Consider the following 20,232-nt stretch of genomic DNA (forward strand, 5'->3'; position numbering starts at 1 on the left):
ATTGAACCGCTGCAGTGCCTGAACGCTATATCTCCACCGCAAGACGTGTGTGGGAAAACGAGATAACACACAGCCGGCCGTGTTCGCTGATATATATCTATGTATCACCCCTGCCCCAAACGCTGGCGTATTCTCGTGGTCCGATCCTGTATACCCACCAAAAGAGGAGTGTACTCAAATACGTCTCATGTCATGTGCCCGCCGCCCTTGATCCAGCAGCAGCTCGTCTCCCTGGTCCCCGCTCCTCCTCCTCCACCAGCGCCTCCTGCCTCGCCCAGCGCTTCTGCACCAGGTGCCATCCGAGCCACAGGGCGACCAGCAGGGAGAACAGCCCCAGGACCAGCCCGATGACGGTGCCGGCCTTCTGGTGGTGCGTCCACCCGGTGTCGTCGCTGGGCGCCGTGGTGGTGGACGCGAGCGGCGGCGATGCCGTTGTCGTCGTCCAGGATGAGATAGGGGCAATGGGCGTGCTTTCGGCGACTGTGGTGGGCGCAGACGGCGGCGGCCATGTCGGTGGCAAGGAGAACGGCCAGCTGGTCCATAGGGTACCCAAGGGCGGCTTGTGGAGGGTCTGGGAGGATTCGCTTTGCATCTTTGATTTGGAATTTAGCGGTGCGTTCGTAGTGTTCGATTCCCTTGATGCGAACTTGGAGGAATTAAAGAGACTCTACATTGAGCAGAGAGGGCCTCTGGGGATGAAGTTAGTCATGTTTCCTTTAGGTCGGTGGCGTGAATTCGCTTCAAATCTATCAAGGAAGTCACATACAGCTAAGCAGCGGAAGGTGGTGATTAAAACAATTATCTTTGATTATGACAGCTCCATCTAATCACCCTCAAAGGTAGGCCCTTTCTCTTCTATCTTCACCACCAGATCATGCTGTATTCTCAGGAACTGACTGCTTGACAAAGCCCTTGCAACTGTAGTCTCGTTCTTCTCAACAACCATCCTCCTCAGCGCCCTCATCAAGAAGCCAGCGATCAGATCGACGCTCCAGCTGTCGGGGATCAGACTCAGCACCTCGTCGACATCGAACCAGCCGCCGAAACGATCGAGAAGCATCCCGGTCTGTTCCACGCGATCGCTGACGTCTTCGATGGCCAGGAACTCGCTGAGTACAGCGCGGAAGAGCCGGGCTTGTTGGTCCTCGGTGGGTGGTGCGCTCTCACGCCGCTTAGGCGCTCTGCTGGTCTCCGGCGCCGAGGGATGAGGGGAACTGGGAGTCGCTTGGTATATGCTGTAGATGCTGGCGCCGCCGCGTATGCAGTACGCCACTGCCGTGTCATAGTCCCCTAGATGATGCACGAGGAGCCTCAGGGCGTTCTCGTGCTTACGCTCCCGTCCGTCTAATATGATGGTTTCGGGGACGAGCAGATCTGGCGCGGTGGCTTCGAGACTCTCGATGCGCTGCCTGCAAGTACTTGCGTCGTATTCGTATGGACCACCTAGGAGTTGGAGCAGACGCAGTCGGCTCTGCCACACCTCATCATCTGGTGGCGCGTTGTCCGTCAAGAACTGACGGTAGGTCGGCTTCAGGGGGCGTAATGCCCGATACGCTGCATACGTGGCGATAAGAACATCGCGGGCTTCTGCCGAGGCCTGTAAGTGTGTAATGACGACGTCGAGGTAGTAGGTGATGAGCTCGTTGACGTAGATTGTGTGGCCTTGGCCGAAAACCAGGTATTCAAGGTAGTACTTGACAGCGTCAGGGGCGTCCTGGCGGAGGATCTGGACAGCGTGGGCAGGCTCGAATTTCGGCGCACGACCCTTCTCATCGGCGAACACTTGCACGCCTAGCTTTGGGTTACGGTTGGCAAGCCATACGCCATACTCTTGTACCAAAGCCTGGTTGCTGATCTTTGAGAGATACTCCCGTATACGTTGTTCGCCATCCCGAAATTCGCCTCCATCGTCTCGCTCGCCCTCGACAATCCGCCTCCAAGTGGTCAATACTTCCTCAGCCATTCTGCGGCTTTGGTAGAGACGACTCAATACAAATAGGCGATGGTAAGACTCAATGAGAGTCTCAGCCCTGTCGAAGCAGTCGACGCCGTTGTCGACGAGGTCGTACAAATCGGCACGTACTGACTTACCCTTGGCCAGTCCAGGAGGTGAATGTTGGTCTAGCTCCAAGAGTACTGCTAACAGGGCCGCATCCACGGTGCGGAATACCTCGTTTTCATCTGGGATGCTGCCAAAGCCTTTCTTCCGCCGCCAAGAAGTGAGGAAACGCTTCAAAAATTGCAGCGTATGAGCCGGAAGGATGCTCACACCCGCCCTGCCCTTATCAAACGCATCGGTAGCAATGTATTCATCCGCTGTAGTCTTTACACCACCGAATATCCAGATCCCCCGTCGTGTCTCTATCACTTCATTACGGACACCGGGTATGAGTGATAAGACCACTCGCGGGTCGAGAAGGCTGTCAACCAGGACTTCCTCAAGCGCGCGTAGCTCTGGGTCACTGAATGATTCCTTGTCTGCCTGCAGAAAACTCGTCAGGAGGAGGATGCTTGCCTTTTGCCGGATGTAATTGAACGTCAAGAACTCCAGTTCTGACTTGGCATCACGCCCTCGGAATGAGTTGAGTACCGCGAATAGTTCTCGACGTTCAGACACGGTCTTGATATCTGAAGCCGCAGCTGCCTCAAGCTGGGCATCTAGCCTCAGAATCAAAGGATTTCGTAAAGCCCACCAAATCTGGTGTCCTGACCACACCGCCAAGCCGGCACTAGAACCAGCCAGCCGGCGAGCAAACTCTTCCTCTTCAGCATTGCGACTACTCTCCCATCCCTCGGGTAGAGAGTCATCGTCTTGCGAGTCATTGTCTCTTTCAAAGAGCTCCCTCTCTTTGGACATCTGTTCCATGGATAGAGCCGTACGAGAGTCTATACTCCTCAGTGACATGGTCGATCCCTCTATTGCCGCGATCCCCCCTGAGAATGGTTTGAATCGCTGCTGGCGGAGTCTATCCACGATTTCCTGGAAATGTATCTCATCAGAGCCAAGGAGCGACCGGAGCCCTAGAGTCTGCGACGGGATGACAATCGAAGAATCGGTTATGGGGGGTTCGAGCCAGTATTTGGCCGGCTCAGCCTGCGATCCGTCGGCATCCCACCTTTGAATCTCGAGACCATTATGGACCCCATCGTCAAACTCACGTCCCATCGCAGCCAAGACATACCCTTCCTCTAGTTCACCCAGATCTGGCCTGGAAGAGGACAGGTCTGCAGGGCCACCGTCAACAACAATCTCCTTGGGGTATCGATCGAACTCGATAGTTGGCCTTGTAGGGTCGCCATCCAGATTCACGAACATGCCTATACCAGGCTCCAGAGGCCCAGTCCCAGTCACCAGAAGAAATTCTTCAGGGGTTGGAGAGGCGATATGTGGCTTCAGAAAGACTTGCTTCGGCTTCGCAGCTGCTCCCGGCCGACCGAGACCTTCGGCCTGAGGCTGGGGTGTCCCATCTCGACTGGGTATCTGTTCTGGCGGTCTTGGGCTCCCAGTAGGCTCGGGAGGTTCTTGAAAGACGGGCTCGTCCTGGTCAGCAGGACGCTGCTCCTGCCGTCGATTGCCAGAGATCAAATTTCCTAAGCTAGTCCCCCTACGGTGCTGCTGGGAGTCATGAACCTCGGATTGCGGCCGGCTCTGCGCCGAGGATGCGCTCCGTAAAATACCACCGCCATCACTTCCCGAGATGTCTTGCGCTTGGCCTACAATGTTGCCGGGCTGCGCTTCGTCCAGGGACGATATCGACATCAAGGGGATTTTGAGCTGGCGCTCGATTTCCAACAAGGCATAGTTCCGCGAGTCGGCCACGCAGGCGATAGAGTCGCGCCTGACGGTCAAGGAACTTGCCGGGAAGTCAATCTTCTTGATAACACGGGCATCTTCCCCTATCCGGACGACCTGGATCCTCCGATTCAGGGATAGAAGGATAGTGATACCGGAGCTTTGGGGGTTCTCGTGATCAGATCCAAACTCGTTCAGGTCAACACCGCCGATCCAACTACAGTTTTTCACTTGTATATTGCCAAACACAGGACTGAGCTCGGGCAGGGAGTAGAAGGTCACGGTCCAGTTGCACAAGATACAGGCTTTGCCTACCCTCGGCAGTAGTAGGATCTGCTGGACGCCAGGTCTCGAGCTTCCAGAGGACCCGGGCGGCTCTGCAAAGGCTGGCTGTAGTCTTGAGGCCTGGACGAAGGTGGTGGTGGGGGATTTATCGGCAGGGTCGGGGGGTATCTTGACGAAATGGATGAGCTCCGAGGCAGAAGTGCCGACGTAAAGGTTGCCATCTGCACGCCTCCTGCATTAGCAATTGGACGCCGAGGGCTACATGTGGCGTGCGCACCTAGATAATCAACGCAGTTGATCTTGATATCGTGGTCAGCCGCGCCTTCGGCGGAGAGCGGGACATCCTGGAGCAGGGTGCGCAGGACGTAAGGCCCAGACTCGAGCGGCGTGCGTTTGGGTTTCTCCAGAGCGCGTTCCTCATCTTGCGCATCTGAAGCCATTGCAATGGCGCAGCATCATTACGAGGCCTGCGGTCGCGGGTCGAGGGAGTCGTGGCAGCAGGCGCAAATAGAACGGCGTCGTGGATGTGGAAAGCTGGTCGGGAACCTGGCAGCCTGGAGGGATGGGTCAGGGCGAGGCTGGCGGGCTCGTTGGAGGTTGCATACTCCAGGCGGCCAGGCGTTGTTGGAGTTACATCCTCCACTAAAGCGTCACTTCGAGGTGCTGTGGCTGTCGACCCGGCTGCTAATAATAGCGTTATCTAATCGCCGATCATGCCCTGGCGGGACTGGCGGCGCCTGGAGCTTCCATGAGCTTGGGGGCAATTACGTATCCACCACAGCTTTTCTACCAGCACGACGCAACCGCCAGCATCACCATCAGCATTAACCACCAAAGCCCTTCTTCGGCACAACAGCGACATATACAAAGCGGGAAGCGCAAGACCCCAGAACCGAGAGAGAGGATACAACAGCAAATACGCCATTCTGGCCCCCGCTTTAGACGTCGCTCTTGGATCGTACACTCTCACACACGTCGGCGTTGTCTCCAGGCCTCACCAGCTCACACATTGCTACGATGAGTGGAGGGTGGAACACCAGTCAGTAACGCCGCGCAGTATGTTTGTTGTCATCACACGGCTAACTCATTCCCACAGTCGAGTCGGACGCAGTACGTCCAGCTCCCTGCCCACACGTGCTGTCGGATTGCGACGCTGACATCTTGGTCTAGGGTGTCTTTACCTACCTGCTCGACAACCTGGGTGTTAAGGACGTGCAGTTTGAGGAGCTACTCACCCTCGAGCCCGACTCTCTGGCCTCACTCTACCCTGTATACGGCGTCATTTTCCTGTTCAAGTACCCCACGAACGAGCCATACACATCGACAGACAAGCCGCTCGACGGCACCTTCGATCGCGATGCCTCGGAGCGCCTCTTCTTCGCCGCCCAGACCATCCAGAATGCATGCGGCACCCAGGCCCTGCTATCCGTACTGCTGAACAAGGAAGGGGAGATTGACATGGGCGGGCCCCTGCGCGACTTCAAGGAGTTTACCATGATGCTACCGCCTGAGTTTCGCGGCGAGGCCCTCAGCAACTCCGAGCTGATCCGGGATGTTCACAACAGCTTCGCCAAGAGCAGCCCATTTGTGGACGAGACTCAGCGGACGGGTGGCGAGACCGAAGACGCCTTCCACTTTGTCGCATACACCCCTATTGACGGTACGCTCTACGAGCTGGACGGCCTACAGCCCGCGCCCATCAGCCACGGCGCCTGTACCTCCGGCGAATTTCCAACCAAGGTCATGGACGTTTTGCAGCGGCGCATCAACCGGTACGACATCACCGAGATCCGCTTCAATTTGATGGCTATGGTGCGTGATCTACGGATACAGGCGCGCGACATTGGCGACGTGGACATGCTCGAGCGAGAGGAGCGCAAGCGCCGAGACTGGCAGTTCGAGAACGCCCTGCGGCGACACAACTTTGTGGGATTCGCCGGCGCTGTGTTGAAGGGTGTTGTCGACAAGAAGCTCAAAGAGGGCAATGGTGCTTACGAGAAGTGGGTCGAAGCGGCCAAGGAGACCACCAAGAAGCGCATAGAAAGCAGGAGGAAGGGCGGCGGCGACGACATCGAGATGGAGGGATAGGACAATAGGACTGATGGTCTAGTTTCGGTTGTAGACTAGAGCTTTGGGGATCTTTCATCCTTCACGACCAAGCCGGGCGTTATATGGTTGGTAGGCTATAGAACACAGAGCACCGGAGATACCCCAATGGATCTATCAACAATAATATTGTCTAGAAATACCCATGACTGTCTATAGAGGAAGATTGTGTCTAACATAATTAACCCATAAAGACGTTGAGCTATTCCAACATGTAGACAATAGTCGCGCGCTAGACTTACACGAGCCCAGAACGTATCGCGCTTGTTTCAATCTTGCTTCTGAGTATGGTCTGTTTGTATCTAGGCCAAGGAAAAGACCCTTTCGGACTTGTGGTAGAGACCCTGGTCCTACGAGGGTCGTCTGCCTCTGTCCCCCATGCACGCTGAAGGGTTTTATCTTCCCTCCTGGGTCCGTTTGGGAACAGCTCGTCACAAACTTGGCGTTACTGGCCTTCCAGCACGGCTGCTTATGAATGGCAGACAGGGCCCCAGCCCCCACCTGAGCCGGCGACGTAGGCACTGTAGGTTACCATGAAACTCGAAAGACAGAGCCACCCCTGCGCAGGCGTATACTATGCCTCTCTCAGCAACAGAGCTGTGCGCACTGACGAAGTGTCGGGAAGAAACTCCTTGCAGCACCTCAAACGGTGTAAGTGTATTGGCTGGATGTTTCACGTTTCAGCTCCTTTGGGCCAACCCACGCTGGGGGAAGTGTGTGGGTGGGGGTGGGGGCCCAGGCACGAAGCGATTCCCAAGGGTCTGGATGAGGCAAATCCGTGACTCCTCCTCAATCTATCCGGCGCAGAGCTTGGCATCCCAAAATCGAGCCCCTTGGCATGGGTTGAGGCAGGTGTAGGTTTGTTGGTGGACTCAGCGAGACCCCTTAGATGTCGATTGTGGCGCCATGCTTAAGTACTTACAGTAGGCTAGAGTATAGAACCTGACCCCACTGTTCCTGGGACTTGTCAAGTGCTAATCCCGTTGCAGTCAAAACATAGTCGACGCCGGCGTTGAATCTTACCCACTCGCGCAGCAACAAGCATACTATACAAGCAGGGCAGGGCAAAGCCGAGTGTTCAATCCACCTGCAAATGCAGCTCCCCATACTTGCTCACGAACAAAACAAACGCATTCTGAGCCTCTCGGTCCTGTTGATTAGGTCAGTGCACCCGGGCCGAACTGGCTCCAATGTGCGTGGGCTGGGAAGACCGAAATTGGGATAATTGTGACGAGTTCAGACGATGTTTCGTGTCTCCCCTGCGCGTATTGCCAATCATGCCCTGAAACGTGTGCCTCTCGCAGGACATTGCAGCTGAGCCTACTCAGTTACCTGGATAGGTAGCTGAAGGGCTTGCTCACAGCCTTAAGTCTATAGCTGTGTGTATGTGCCGGAAACTACCCCCCACAAAATGGGTCCAGCTCGAGCGGAATCAACCCCCTTTAGTTTCAGCCCTGCCAGTGGATGATGGATGGCCCGGGTTCCACAAGGTGGCCGTGCGCCATGATGCTCTTCAGGATGAGTCGACTTGGTCGCGTTGCACTGCTTACCCTGGCTGGCCGTGGCTAACGGACGAGTACAGCCTGTGACGGCGTCGAGTAGTCCCGTCTGGGTTGCCGACTGCCGATTGTCGCAAGGTATAGACAAGATTCTGGGGTTTCAGGTGCACCATACTCTTTATCGGCCCACGATGCGTGAGCCCGCGGCAAATTGATGTCGGCAAACTTGGTATCTGGTAAAGACAGCGAAATATGTTGAACCACAGTCTGATAGCAAATGTTTGTGCATCTGTATGCTGGTGGTTAGTCTCCAGGCACGGGAAGCTTCATCATGTCAACTAACTAAGCTTAGAAAGGATGAGTAGCTACGGGCACAATGGTTCACTTGCACGTTTCTTGGCAAACCAAATGAGCTTCGCGTAATCCGGTTTCCGCGGGGGGCGCGGGACGTTGTCGCGTGCAGAGCAGACACCCTTGCCCGTCACTAAGTTAGCTGCCGAACCAAGACTAAAGGCGTGTGTATACTCTGCCTAGCCCAGGAACCAGATGGTTCCAAGCGGTACTCGGAAACGCTGTACGGGGGTCTCATGTACGTCAAGAGGCAAACGCTTATATCAAAGGCGTTTTATTATGCATGGCATTTCGGGACGGGGAGGGGGGTAAAAGAATGGCAGCCCGTCTGATAAGGTTGCAGCGAGCATCTTATCGCGTGCATGGCCGATCACTGCCCAGGTCTGAAGGGGTTTCCCAGCGCAACGGATGCGACAAGCCCAGACGACCATAGTCAGGCCATGTCAGCGTAGCAGTGTTTCAACACCGGATGCAGGTAAGATATCTGGAACCAACCGCCAAACGCAAACCTGTGAGGGAAGAGCCTCAATGCAAAGTAAGACAAGTCGAAAAAGGCACGGTTGAATACGACAGAGTTGCAACGGCCATCAAGCGTCGGAGGGATTGTATAGTATTATCGATCCATTGGTACGGGCCTATGAACATAGATTTTCCCCTCGCAACGTCGCGCGCGAACGACGCATCCAAAAAAAAGTCCGCGCGCAGAAATGAAATGCGGTCCCAGCCTTGGTGCAATAAAAGTAATATAATTTGGTTGCCAGCGTCGCTGGGTCCCATACATGTAGGAATCCTCAACGCCTGAACGCCAGGCGGATGAAGTGCTTGTTTAGAATGTGTCCCGTGGCCCCCTTCCGTAATATCATACAATGCTCATAGTCCACCCTTTGGTTTGGTCATGTCGTCGTAGTGCGGTATGGAGGGACGTTGTTCATGTAGATTTATGACCTGAGTAGAAGAAGTATCTATGATTTTGATTAGCGTTCGTAGACCTTGATATAGACGAGAATGTGATGACATACTGTGCTGAGTACTGGACCTCGAATGTAGCGGGCATGCCTGCACAAGTCGCCGGCGCGGAGCCTCCTGCCGTCTCAACACGATAGATCTCTTGTAGATCACCAGTGGCGCCGTCGCGGGTCTTGAGCTTCAGCCACGGTACAGCAGCCTCACCATTAGGTCCCTTGGCGGCATCAGCGGGTGCACTAGTCCCGTTCAGCTTGGCGCTTGGTGCCTCGCCGAGTTGCAAGTTGGGCCGGTCGAGGTTGAAGAAGGGAGTGGTCGTGTTGGTGAAGTAGTGCATGCCCGAGATGGCCAGGTTGCTCGGCCCGAGTCTTGCCTCCTCGTCGGTGAGGGAGAACCGAAGTGCCATCTTGGTGATCATGTTGGCAAGGTCGGGGTAGCTGGAGACTACGCAGCTGGCGTTGAATAGCGTTGCCACTGCACCAACCTGGACAGGAGCAGCGGTTGCGTTTGTGGTATCGCATGTGTAGTTCTGCGTGCCACGGCCGACAGCGACGTGCTTCAATGCCAAGCCAGCGCTGACCGGTGGAAGTGGTACGGGAGCTACGGGTTATTAGTTAAAGAGACGATCGTCGAAGTGATGACTACTCACCTTCAGGCAATTGTGCTTTCGAGAGGTCACAGACCGGAGCCACAGTCATCTGTCTGCTCTCCTGGACCTTCCTGGCCAGCATGTTGAAGTACGCCGAGACGGTGTCCAACGAGCCTGGCATGGCCGCGTTCATGTTCAAGGCTGGCCATGTTGGAGCGGCGATGGTGGTGAGGGCACCCAGTGCGGACGCAAGTAATATCGAAGAGCGCATCTTGATGTGTTGAGATCGGTGGCGAGGGTTTGTGAGAAGTTGAAGGTGACTGGTCGAAGTGATAAGGTGGTGGTCGTATATGGATGGCAGTGACGGAGCCGTTCCTTCCTTCTTTTCGAAAACAGATGCGTATCACAGGACCCAATGACCAAATACGAAGACAACCAAAGACTGAGACTGAGACTGAGATGAAAGACAGGAAAAGGAAACGTAAATGGAAAAGATTCACCAGCACGATGTGAGAAGGATCATGTATGTAAATAGATGTGTTCGATCTGAAGGAGGGGACCGAATTTCTTATTATACATAGTACAAACGGCCCAGCAGAAATGCCATGGGTTCGTCCGGGCGGCACGACGTTCAACCATCCACACCTGCAGGGACCCAGATTGGTCTCACGACTTGGCCGGGGGGTGGTGGAAAGAAGATCGAGAATAGATGGCGTTGTACCCACCGGGGAAGCCTGGCGGGAGAGGTACCTCGATCTAGATTGCGCCGGGGAGAGGTGGTTTTCTGCAGCCGCCCTGGGCAACGTCGCCATGGAAGGACAAGCCGGCGGAAGAGAGATGAGAGGCCCTGGGCGCGAGGACGGCCGACGATTGGATCGTGTCTTTGGCCTCCCCCTGTCCATGGAGAACGGGTAGCCGTCATGGGTGGTTGTATGGGTCAGCCAAGCGATCTGCAGCCAGGGGCTGGCGACAGGGGGCCAGAGGCCTTCCACGGGCTCTGACTGGCAGACGCCCTCGGCCCAACCCCGTCATGCAAGCGCCTGGGCCGCCTTTCGTCGGCCACCCACTCCACCAGTCCTTTGGACGTACAATTTCAAAGTGTGTAGCCTGAGAGGCTGAGAGGAGGGCACGCAGCGGCAAAACGCACTGTGTTTGAGGACGCTGGAATGGGCTGGTCACGGTGAGAACAGTCTTGCCAGATACCAGAACAGGCTCGCGGAAGGGGTCCTGGACGACTCTAGCATCCGTTCAACATACCGAATGCCCACCATGTATCAGTGGGGAGGAGGGTAAGACACCACCCTTCTAAACGCTGCTGCAAGCCACCGTGGATACACTGAGCAGAATGTCAGGTCATCTTGACATACAAACTACTGCACTGAACTGCACTGCGCTGCAGGCAGCTTGAGCATGGGGCACGAGCTGGCGGACCACACCGCTCTCGTCAGTACCACGCGACAGCCAGGAAGCCTTCGGTCCGTAGCCTTGTCGTCAGGTAGGAAGCAAGGCATGCGCTGGACGGCGCCCTGGATGGCCATTCTGGGGTCTCTGAAGGGCCTCTCTTCTTACTCACGCTCACGGCTGACGTGCATGCGTACGGGAATGCCAATACCACGCTGGCCCGCCCAATATTCGGCTGCACGCTCTCTAAAGCTGCCCTCAGATGCTGGGCCTGTGGAACAAAGATAGAAGTACGCTTCCGCGCCGGCCAATGGCTGCGCGCCAGCAGGGTTGCAGCAGACTCTGGACGCGTCGAAGCGAGAAAGGAGGGTGGTCAAGTGGTGCATGTGGAAGACGACGCTTCCGCATGCTTGTCCATCGATCCAAATTTGCCCGCTCGGGTGGAGTCAGACCATGGCGCTTAGAGCCCAAAATAGATTGAGCGTTGAGGAAATAACCGCGGGGGAGCCAAAATTAACCACAGATCTGGACCGGGACAGCCAATTTGCCCATTTACCAGCCGGCCAATAGGAAATGCGCCCGCAACCTCTCGCTTCCCTGGGCCTTGATTTTCTTCAACACATCCTGGTTGGAGCATGGCTACATTGGAGTGGAACCGCATTCTTCAATATCAATATTGCCCAGAGACGCATCGCAGGCGTCTCGCTCGTCCGACTTTGAATATACAAGTTCAGATGTATTGGTTACAGTGAGCGAGCTAGTTGCTCAGAATGGCGATATTTCGATTGCTACTATACGGCGCACCGTAAACGGCCACGGCGTTGCGACCAAGAATGACATGACATACTTCAAAGCTCGATAGGTATTTCTCTGCGCAGTATGAGGTGTTGCGTTGAGACATCGTGCGTCGCCCCACTTGTAAGAAATGTAATCGATATCATCATCATGTGCCAACGCACCAGGTCTCAGGTTGGGAGCATCCTTCCCGCGGCCCTGACCACCCGTCCGGCGTCGGCGTATCTGATAGGCCACCGCTCAGGCGAGTATAGAAGAACCTTGGCCTGGCGGCTCCAGAATATCCAGCGTTCATTGGAAAAGGTAGGCGGTAGAGCGTCTTGGAGGGTCGGTCGGGGTGGGTGAATAAAAGTCAGAAGCTGCTTGGTCCACCGTTTGCCTGCTTTCCAAATGCAGATCTTGTATCATGGGAAGCAGAGGTATTCTCGCGGCTCGCCTCGGGCAACTGAGGGCCAACCGATGCCCGTCTCCGCGATTCATTGGGAGCAGGGATGCAAAACCTTGGGCCACGTTGACTGGCTCTAGCCACGGCAAGAGTATGCTTAATTCCGTATCTTGGCAGCTGGGAAATAAACTCGTGCTTCTTGGAACAGCGGCTCTATCGAGAGGGAGCTTCCATGAATAGACCTTCCGTGGTGGGCAGTGGCCATTTGCTATCGGCTCCGAGATTGGAGATATACTTCCAAATCTGATCATTTTCTTTTAGATCTTACCCATCATCGTTGAATCGCGTATACGCCAGACGGAACGCCAAAATATCTCACTTTGTCAAGAGTCCGAGCCACACCAATCCTCGAGGCATGCACGTCGTTGGTCTAACAAGATCACTTCGTATTCGTAGCAGAGGTGACCAGGACGGTTTTTCTCAAAGCCGCAGACACATGACCTTACCACGGCCAAGAAAGGCATCGGCCTCACCTGAAGCACACATCCAGACACCCATCCATTCCCAGATTGGAGATCCAGCCGCCCTCCAAGCACCTGCGGGCAACCTAAATGGCTGGGCAGCACTTACTATCACACTCTGAATAATTCATTTGTCAGGGACAAGCACACCGTCATCTTATCTTCGAATTTGCACAACAGAATGTCGAGTACCGCGAGGTGGACAGGTAGTCTTGAACTTGATGTGGGGTATAGTGTCCATTGAAGCACAAGCCTTCCCAGATATCTGCAGCGTAACTATACTATACGTATTCATACACCCTTCACTAACCCAAATTCTCTCAGTAAACGCCCCGTCTGGCTCCTTGCTGTGTTAGAACACATCAGAATCCTCCTTCCAACCCCCATGCTTCGATCCTGACCCGCCCTTCGCCGCACCGGCCATCGCAGCAGCGCCAGCGACACCCTGGCTCAGGTTGCTGGCATGCTGCTCGGCGTCCGTTGTACCCAGCCAATACAGCGAGCAGAAGACGAGTAGGTGCAGCGCAACGCAGTACGCGGCGAACAGGTTCCTGCTCGTCCGCGACGCTAGCACCATCCTCGTCACCGAGTAGACGACACGCTCCGGCAAGCTCATGCGTTTGTAGGCACGGGCGGACTCCCGCCCCCTAAAGGCTGCGAAGGGGGAGATGTTGGACTCGTACGCCTTTCTGTACCGGTCGAGCGCGATGCCCGGGTTCCCGGTGCCGCCTATGGCAACAGTCGATGGGTTGGGGTTGGACCCGTACGCGGCTGATGATGTGGACGCTGAAGGACCGCCCCGGTTGTACGTGGACACGTACCGTGTCTTCTCATATAGTTGTAGGTTATCCTTTTGCAACGCTGCAGTTTCTTGCCGCAGCTGGGATATTGTACGGTGAGAGTCTGAGAGCTCGTTTTCGAGCTGCGTGATTCTCTTCTTGAAGCGATCTCGCTGCGCTGTAATCATGGGCAGCATGCCGGATCCGCCTCCCATGGGCTCACCTCCACCGTCCCGGGGATTGAATCCAGAGATAATGGAGGACGTTGGTGAGGTCCTGCCTCCTCCCCTTCGACCAGGCGCTATGGATGGCGCATAGCGTGTATAAGTCCCCGCTACCGACGCTCCCGATGGGAAAGCGTTTTGGCCCTCGGCCTGGAGGTTGGCCAGGTCATTCTCCAGTTGGGCGTTAAGATTCTGAGACCGCTCGAGGTCGGCATTCGTCCTCGACATCTCTTCTTGTAGATTTTCCAACCTGCTCTGCAGGTCCTGATGCGAGACCCGGAGTATGGTAAGTTCATCGCTCAACTTCTTGTTCCGCGCTAGTAGTAGTTGTTCGAGGGTATCCCCCTTGCCCTTGGCGGCAGACCCATTCGAGTCTGCAGCGTTGACTATGTCGTCCTCGTCATCCCCCGTCGCGAACTCGATACTCTTCAGCACCTCTAGCTCTTGTTTGACATCGTCGTAATCGTGCCACTGCTGCACCTTTGTCTTCAAACCGTCGCGCTCCTCCTTCAGTAGGCCAACCTCGCGTTCCAGCCCGCGGAGTTTCGCGTCAATGTTGCGCTTGAATGCTTCCTTTTCCACTCTTGCCGTATCTAACTTGCGGATCAGAGACGAGTTCTCTGACCTCATGCGCATGTATCCGGGGTCATCATCCAGTGAAGGGGCCTGGGTCGAGACCTGCGATTTCGATTGCGCCAGCTCCAATCGCAGTTGCTCATTGCGGGCTTCGATCTCGGCCAGCCTCGTGCTAGTCCTCTCCAAATCGGCGTTGACCATCTCGAGCTCGGCACTGGTGACGTGGCCGCCATGGGGTTCCGAGTCGGCATCTCCGGTTCCCTTCAGACGCTGGTTGACCTCGTAGCTGGCCTTGATCTCAGTCATCAACCTCTCCTGGTTTTCGACCTTCTCCTCCAAAGCCTTCTCTTTGGCCTCCCAGTTATCCGTCTTTTCTTCGAGGACAGCGGTCCATGATGATTCGACCTCCTTGACCCTGGTCTCCAAGTTGGCCTCCAGCTCCTTCCTCGTCGTGCTCTCCGATTGGAGTTTTGACTCGGTCTCTTCCAATTGGGAGGTGAGTTTGGTGATGTTCTTCTGCAGGTGCTGGTTCTCTTCGGTCAGCTTCGGCAAGGTGTCCTCGGAGACCAGCATGGAGTCGACCGAGGCCTCCAGCAGGGGGTACGGGTCGGGAACATCGGATAGCTTGCCGTAGACGCTGAGGAATGCTGAGTTGGTCGCCTTAGAGTGGTTGGTGAGAAGGTCGATGAACGTTTGATACGCTGTGGACGGGGCTGGTTAGCATCTGTCCGACAGACGCTCTGGAATACAAGCTAGCTTCCGGGTTGGCGGGAAATACTTGCCTTTCAGCAGGCCCTTGACCTCGGTGAGTTTGGTCGCATCATCTAGCTTCCTGAAGTCTTTCGTCTTCTGGGCCAGGTCCTTTCGCTGGACTGTCGAGTCTCGTTGGTAGGCCACGATGTCCGACGCCGTGTTGTCCAGGGTCGAGACCAGGGAGGTCAAGTCCACATCTGCAACGGGTCAGATCAAGCAGCCACAGCAACGGCGGAGCTGCGCGGCTCATCAGGTGTGTACCTACTCCTCCATGCGGATATAGCATGTTGGAATTTGTTTGTAGTCTCGGAGCCGGACGCGGCTGGGGCCTTCTCGGTGGCCGGCTCAGGAGTCTCCAGAGCCGTGTACTCCAATGCGTCGGCCATTGCTGCTTCTACGGCAAACGAGGCTGGGCCGGCTTGGCTTTCATGAGAATATGGACAGCGGCCCGGGGCAAATGAGCGAGGCAGCCGAAAGCGCAAAGCAGCGTGGCTGTCAAGATGTTGCTGCGTGTCGTCGGCGATGTGGCTTGGCCATGGGGGCATTCGCAGATGGAACGTGTTCGCTAATGAGTTAGCGCGCGAGCTCTCCCAAGTCGGGGGGACCACACCACTGAAGCCTGCAGGGGTTCAACCAGTTCGGGTTCCGGTGGAACTCGACCCACCCCAAGGTGAGCTGACAGGTCGGGGATCTACGCCAAGCACCTCGATGCATTGCATGTTGTTATAACAGCGCGTGTGTTTCAATACCCGTGAATTCGTTGGGAGGAGATCATGAACAATCGGAGATTACGACTTGCATCGAAGCTACCCATCATCTAGCTATGTAAGTCAAGTAGACATTTTCCCAAGACCCACGTCCTTGAGCAGCTTGGCCACTACATCCAGGTCTCTCATATGTCTCCAAGGCGAATCTATCTTCTCTTCTTCTTACATCTCGTCGTGCGTCAACGACTTTTTCTTCTGGTTCAGGCCAGGTATACACGGCAAGTCCGTCGGGTCCAAGTTAGATAGTCCCTTCCACAACAACCTGACGTACACATTTCGCCGATATGCCGTCCCTCATTAAACACAGCCTCTTCCTGGTGCAGTTGCAAGTAGGCATACCATCGTTTCATTCCTCATTACTACCATTCGCCTTTCCAACACCGCCCTTGTGTTAGCTGGAGGGTACCAGATGATCATGAGCCGGGCCCATGCTTGAGGCACCTCAAGGCGCGGCCTGGCGGCACTCAAAGCACGACTCTGGCACACACTCTGGGTGGCGGTGTTGTGGATGGGAGGCGAGCATAATTGCGTCCTTGTCTTCCCCCGAGCCATGTTGCGAGCTGTTGCGAATTGTGCTGTCCGTATCGACGAGATCCACAGCCTCTTTGCTCTCAGAAATCGACTGTCGCTTGCCTGACACTGCGTTCCCTAGCTTGCGCATCCATGTGGGCATGTCCTTCTTGCCCATCCCCCAGTTGTACACCTCCTTCTGCTCATAATTGGCTGGGACAATCCTGCCGCCTGACAGGTATACCACCACCCAGATCATCGTGTTGAGAGTGATGTAGATAAACATACCCCTGTCTACTGTTAGTAATGCGGAGCCACAACTGACGGAGGTTGTAGCTTACGCAATCAGACCGTAGGCGACGCTGTAACTGAACGGCATAAACATCAAGGTTACGAAGGAGGGGACTGCATCTCCAATGTACGCCCAGTTGACGCCGCAGACTTGGCGGATCATAAGACATCCAACCTACAGGTACGCGTCAGTAATTGCTGGCCCGCACGGCGTCGAGGACTCCATCCTAGGGCTTACCAGAATGAGCGTAGATCCGGTTGCCCAAGGAGGGATAGAAGCGAAGATGGGAGCAAAGAACAGTGAGATCAGGAAGCAGACTCCCGTCGTAATTGCAGTCAGTCCCGTCCGGCCACCTTCTGCAATTCCAGCACCGCTCTCAATAAAAGCGGTCACTGGAGAGCAACCGAAGAGGGATCCGATCGAGATACAAGCCGCATCAGTGCAGTATGCAACCGTCGAGCGTGGGAAGTTGCCGTCTTCGCCGACCACATTGCAGAACTTCGCCATCGAGTACAAAGTTGCAGTACAGTCGATGATGTCGACGTAGAGGAACGTGACAAGAGCCAGGGCAAACTGGGAGCCGCTGGTGCCACTGAGATTCCACTGTTGGGCACCCAGAGTCTGTTGGATAGGGTGGAAGGCAACGACCTGCTTGAAAAAGTCAAATCGAGCTTGTCCGTCCTCGGTATCCGGGAAGTAAGTGTAGTTCGTGTGACGGCTACGCAGGCTGTAAGCTTCGTACTGACAAAATTCTCCAGTGCAGTCGAACTTACGGCCACGACATGATAGAGACAAGCGTGATTCCAATCATGATTGCGCTTTTGATGTTGAAAGCCATCAGGAACGCAATCAAGATGCCCCCCAGACAAACGCCGATCCACAACTAAAACTCAAGATCAGGTCTTCTCCCACTTCGGACATTAGATCAGGTATTTGGCTGGAACTTACAGCCGAGTTCGTCATAATGCCACCAACACATTCTCCATTTGCGTCAAGTGAGGCAACGGGGCAGCCTCCAATGGCAAGCGGTGTGGATCTGCCACCAGTGATTGCACCAATGCCGGCCGAGTAGGATAAGCCGATCTCAGTGAGGAACAATCCTATGCCTACACCAGAGGCTGTCTTGATTGTAGCAGGTATCATCTTGACCAGCCACTGTCTGAGACCTGTCAAGGCTAGGAACATGAAGATGAATCCTTCGACGAAGACAGCTGTAAGAGCAATGCGGTAAGGGACAAGGCCCGAGCCGTGCCAGCCAACAACCTGATACGTAAAGTATGCGTTCAGGCCCATACCAGGGCTTGAAGCCAGTCAGCTCGAAAACAACCAGAGAAGGTGATGATAGATTTTTCTTACCCTAAGGCGACAGGTAGATTGGTGAGGAAACCGAAGAGGATACTCGAAAGGCCCGCGATGGCTGAGGTGGCTGTGACTAGATCGCGCTTCAGGACTGCAGACGACAAATCAGTTTTGGAGGACAAGGCCGGATCAAGGTGACCACTGACTAGTTTTGCACTGCGAATATGCGTCATCGTTCTTGCAAAAGTCCGAAGAACCTTCACATGGACAAATTCCTCCAGACTCTGAGAGCACTTGGGACTGTAGATTGTATTGTATGTAAGCTCTGTCCGCTTCGCAGAGCCAACGGTTGGGAAGGCAGGCTTACGTTGACAGCGATAATGTACGCCATAGTGGCAAAGGTTGTCAATCCGGCACGAATTTCTCTCCAGAAGGACGCCTCCGCGATTTGTTTTGGCTGTTTTCCTTGTTAGCACACTGATCTTTTCGCCTCCGCTTCATTGACTCTCAGGTCATTATAGAGGTTCTTCGCGTCAGGTTGAATTATTAACGGTGGAAGCACGAGGGTAAATTCTCTTGAGAAAAGGCATGATGTGGTTTACAGCTCCCTTCATAACATTTCAAGAGCATGTGATGTGGTGTGAAACAGCTCAATGGGGGGAGTGAAAAGTGGACGTACATGTCCAGATCCATCAAGGCGAAAGACTCGGCCAAAGGTAGACTCATTGACGCGTTCTCCGAAGCCAATGAATTTGTTGATGCAAAACTGCAATCTGGCGCGCAAACCCATGATGGTCTCTTTGTTTGCAACGTCGCGCCGCGTCGCGAATGAAATCAGGTTGACAACGCGTAGGTGAAGATGAAGGTCGAGGCTATCGTTACAGGTCAATATTGGTTCAAGACCCCGTGTTCATGGCGCTGTCAGCTTGTTGCGATAGAACAGCCCGTTGATTTGACGTGAATGTTCTGGCCGGTCGCTGGAGGTGACAAGGCAGGCTTAGGTTCCGAGAAGGGAAAAAGAGAATACTGAAATGCCCATTAAGGATGGGGTGTTGCTAGCGACGACGTGCTCCGATGCGACATCGACCTCGAAGCCTCGGGGACCACAAGATTAAAATTGCTTGTGGAACAATTTGACCACGATCCTGCGGTTGAATAAATCAGGGAGCTGCGCGTGAATATTTCCAACGTGTTTGGCAAACGTGAGGGAGGGGGAAAAGCCGAGGTGAAGATTAGAACGGGTGCCACCTCGTGAAGTGTAGGAAGGCGCGGTTGTCCTGACCACGAAAATCGGCTCTGGGTAGGTAGGGCCATCTATCCTCGCTGAACGACAACGATGGTCTGATGATGTCCCTTGCGGCCAGACGTGCCCTGCCATTGGAAAATCCTTGCTTACTCACAGTCTGCTCGGAAGTAGCACAGCTCCGACGATTTGTAGATGGATGCATACGTGCGGCTCTACTGTATGACCGTTTCTAGCTTCCAACGACCAGTCGCCTTACACGCAAGATGGCTCGATTGTTTGTTCCTTTCGAGGGCGGCGTTGCATATTTCGTTGTAACCTAGCATCAGCAAAACACGTATTTTTCACTCTAAAGTCAGGCTTTGCCTCTGGGCAACTGCCTTATACTTAGAATAAAATGATGCTCTATTGAATCTACCGTCGGGCGCATAGCCAATGCAACCACATAACTGCAAGGACTAATGCGCAGAAGTCTCATGAGCATGACAGTATTCCTTCAAGCAACGTAGTTCGCGACTTGGAGCATAACTGATTGGGTAGGATTTTAAGTTTTACAACGTGTTATGTTAGAGTGCGGCGTATTGACTTTCCCGGTCGATGACTTGTTGTCCGGATCCCTTTGACTTCTTGTCGCTGATCGTGGTACTATTCCGCATATCAGGGACAGTTCCAGTGGCCTCCAAGGGGTCTGAGTAGACCGTGTTGAGCAACGGCCTTCCACAACCTCTGAGACTCGGCGCATTACCTGCAGGCACGTAGAATATATCATATCAACTACCGGTGGCTTCTACTGGTGATAATGAAGTACCATGTTTTCCTACAAATGCAGACTTCGAACCCACTTAAGAGCAGTGTTTACCAACAGTAGTCATATCTCTTAATCCAGTACTTCTGTGACGGCTCACCACCCTCCATTTTCACTGGAATTCCTCTATCTGAGGCTGTACTGGCCGCCAGGGATCATTCATTCATACTATGGATGCGTCAACCGTCTCCCCCGTTGTGATACGCCCATGTATGACCCCAGGGCACCCTTGATAGGCGGAAATTTGAGGGTAACTGCATGAGACAGGTAGCGCACCTCGAAGACTACGGCACTCG

At 54.6% G+C, this 20,232-nt stretch overlaps 6 protein-coding genes across 6 annotated transcripts; 1 reads left to right on the top strand and 5 right to left on the bottom strand.

The window, feature by feature from the left end:
• Positions 1-190: 190 nt before the first annotated feature.
• Positions 191-592, bottom strand: JN550_008686 (uncharacterized protein; the record flags this gene model as incomplete). The annotated part of the gene is made up of 1 exon (XM_049320675.1): positions 191-592. One exon carries the CDS (start codon positions 590-592, stop codon positions 191-193), a length of 402 nt encoding a protein of 133 aa, XP_049169344.1.
• A 231-nt stretch (positions 593-823) lies between these two features.
• Positions 824-4,518, bottom strand: JN550_008687 (uncharacterized protein; the record flags this gene model as incomplete). Its single annotated transcript, XM_049320676.1, has 2 exons — positions 824-4,299; positions 4,356-4,518. The coding sequence occupies 2 exons, from the start codon at positions 4,516-4,518 to the stop codon at positions 824-826; spliced, it is 3,639 nt and encodes a 1,212-aa protein (XP_049169345.1).
• Positions 4,519-5,095: 577 nt separating this feature from the next.
• On the top strand, positions 5,096-6,166 carry JN550_008688 (uncharacterized protein; the record flags this gene model as incomplete). Its single annotated transcript, XM_049320677.1, has 3 exons — positions 5,096-5,117; positions 5,175-5,188; positions 5,249-6,166. The coding sequence occupies 3 exons, from the start codon at positions 5,096-5,098 to the stop codon at positions 6,164-6,166; spliced, it is 954 nt and encodes a 317-aa protein (XP_049169346.1).
• Positions 6,167-8,962: 2,796 nt separating this feature from the next.
• Positions 8,963-9,857, bottom strand: JN550_008689 (uncharacterized protein; the record flags this gene model as incomplete). The annotated part of the gene is made up of 3 exons (XM_049320678.1): positions 8,963-8,996; positions 9,054-9,597; positions 9,647-9,857. The coding sequence occupies 3 exons, from the start codon at positions 9,855-9,857 to the stop codon at positions 8,963-8,965; spliced, it is 789 nt and encodes a 262-aa protein (XP_049169347.1).
• Positions 9,858-13,040: 3,183 nt separating this feature from the next.
• On the bottom strand, positions 13,041-15,406 carry JN550_008690 (uncharacterized protein; the record flags this gene model as incomplete). Its single annotated transcript, XM_049320679.1, has 3 exons — positions 13,041-14,968; positions 15,017-15,217; positions 15,286-15,406. 3 exons carry the CDS (start codon positions 15,404-15,406, stop codon positions 13,041-13,043), a joined length of 2,250 nt encoding a protein of 749 aa, XP_049169348.1.
• Positions 15,407-16,229: 823 nt separating this feature from the next.
• JN550_008691 (uncharacterized protein) lies at positions 16,230-18,678 on the bottom strand (the record flags this gene model as incomplete). The annotated part of the gene is made up of 9 exons (XM_049320680.1): positions 16,230-16,587; positions 16,639-16,763; positions 16,827-17,307; positions 17,363-17,472; positions 17,538-17,889; positions 17,946-18,039; positions 18,095-18,188; positions 18,256-18,345; positions 18,568-18,678. The coding sequence occupies 9 exons, from the start codon at positions 18,676-18,678 to the stop codon at positions 16,230-16,232; spliced, it is 1,815 nt and encodes a 604-aa protein (XP_049169349.1).
• Positions 18,679-20,232: the final 1,554 nt, after the last annotated feature.

Source organism: Neoarthrinium moseri (genome assembly GCF_022829205.1).
Source record: "Neoarthrinium moseri strain CBS 164.80 chromosome Unknown scaffold37_Wmoseri_CBS_16480, whole genome shotgun sequence".
NCBI lineage: Eukaryota > Fungi > Ascomycota > Sordariomycetes > Amphisphaeriales > Apiosporaceae > Neoarthrinium > Neoarthrinium moseri.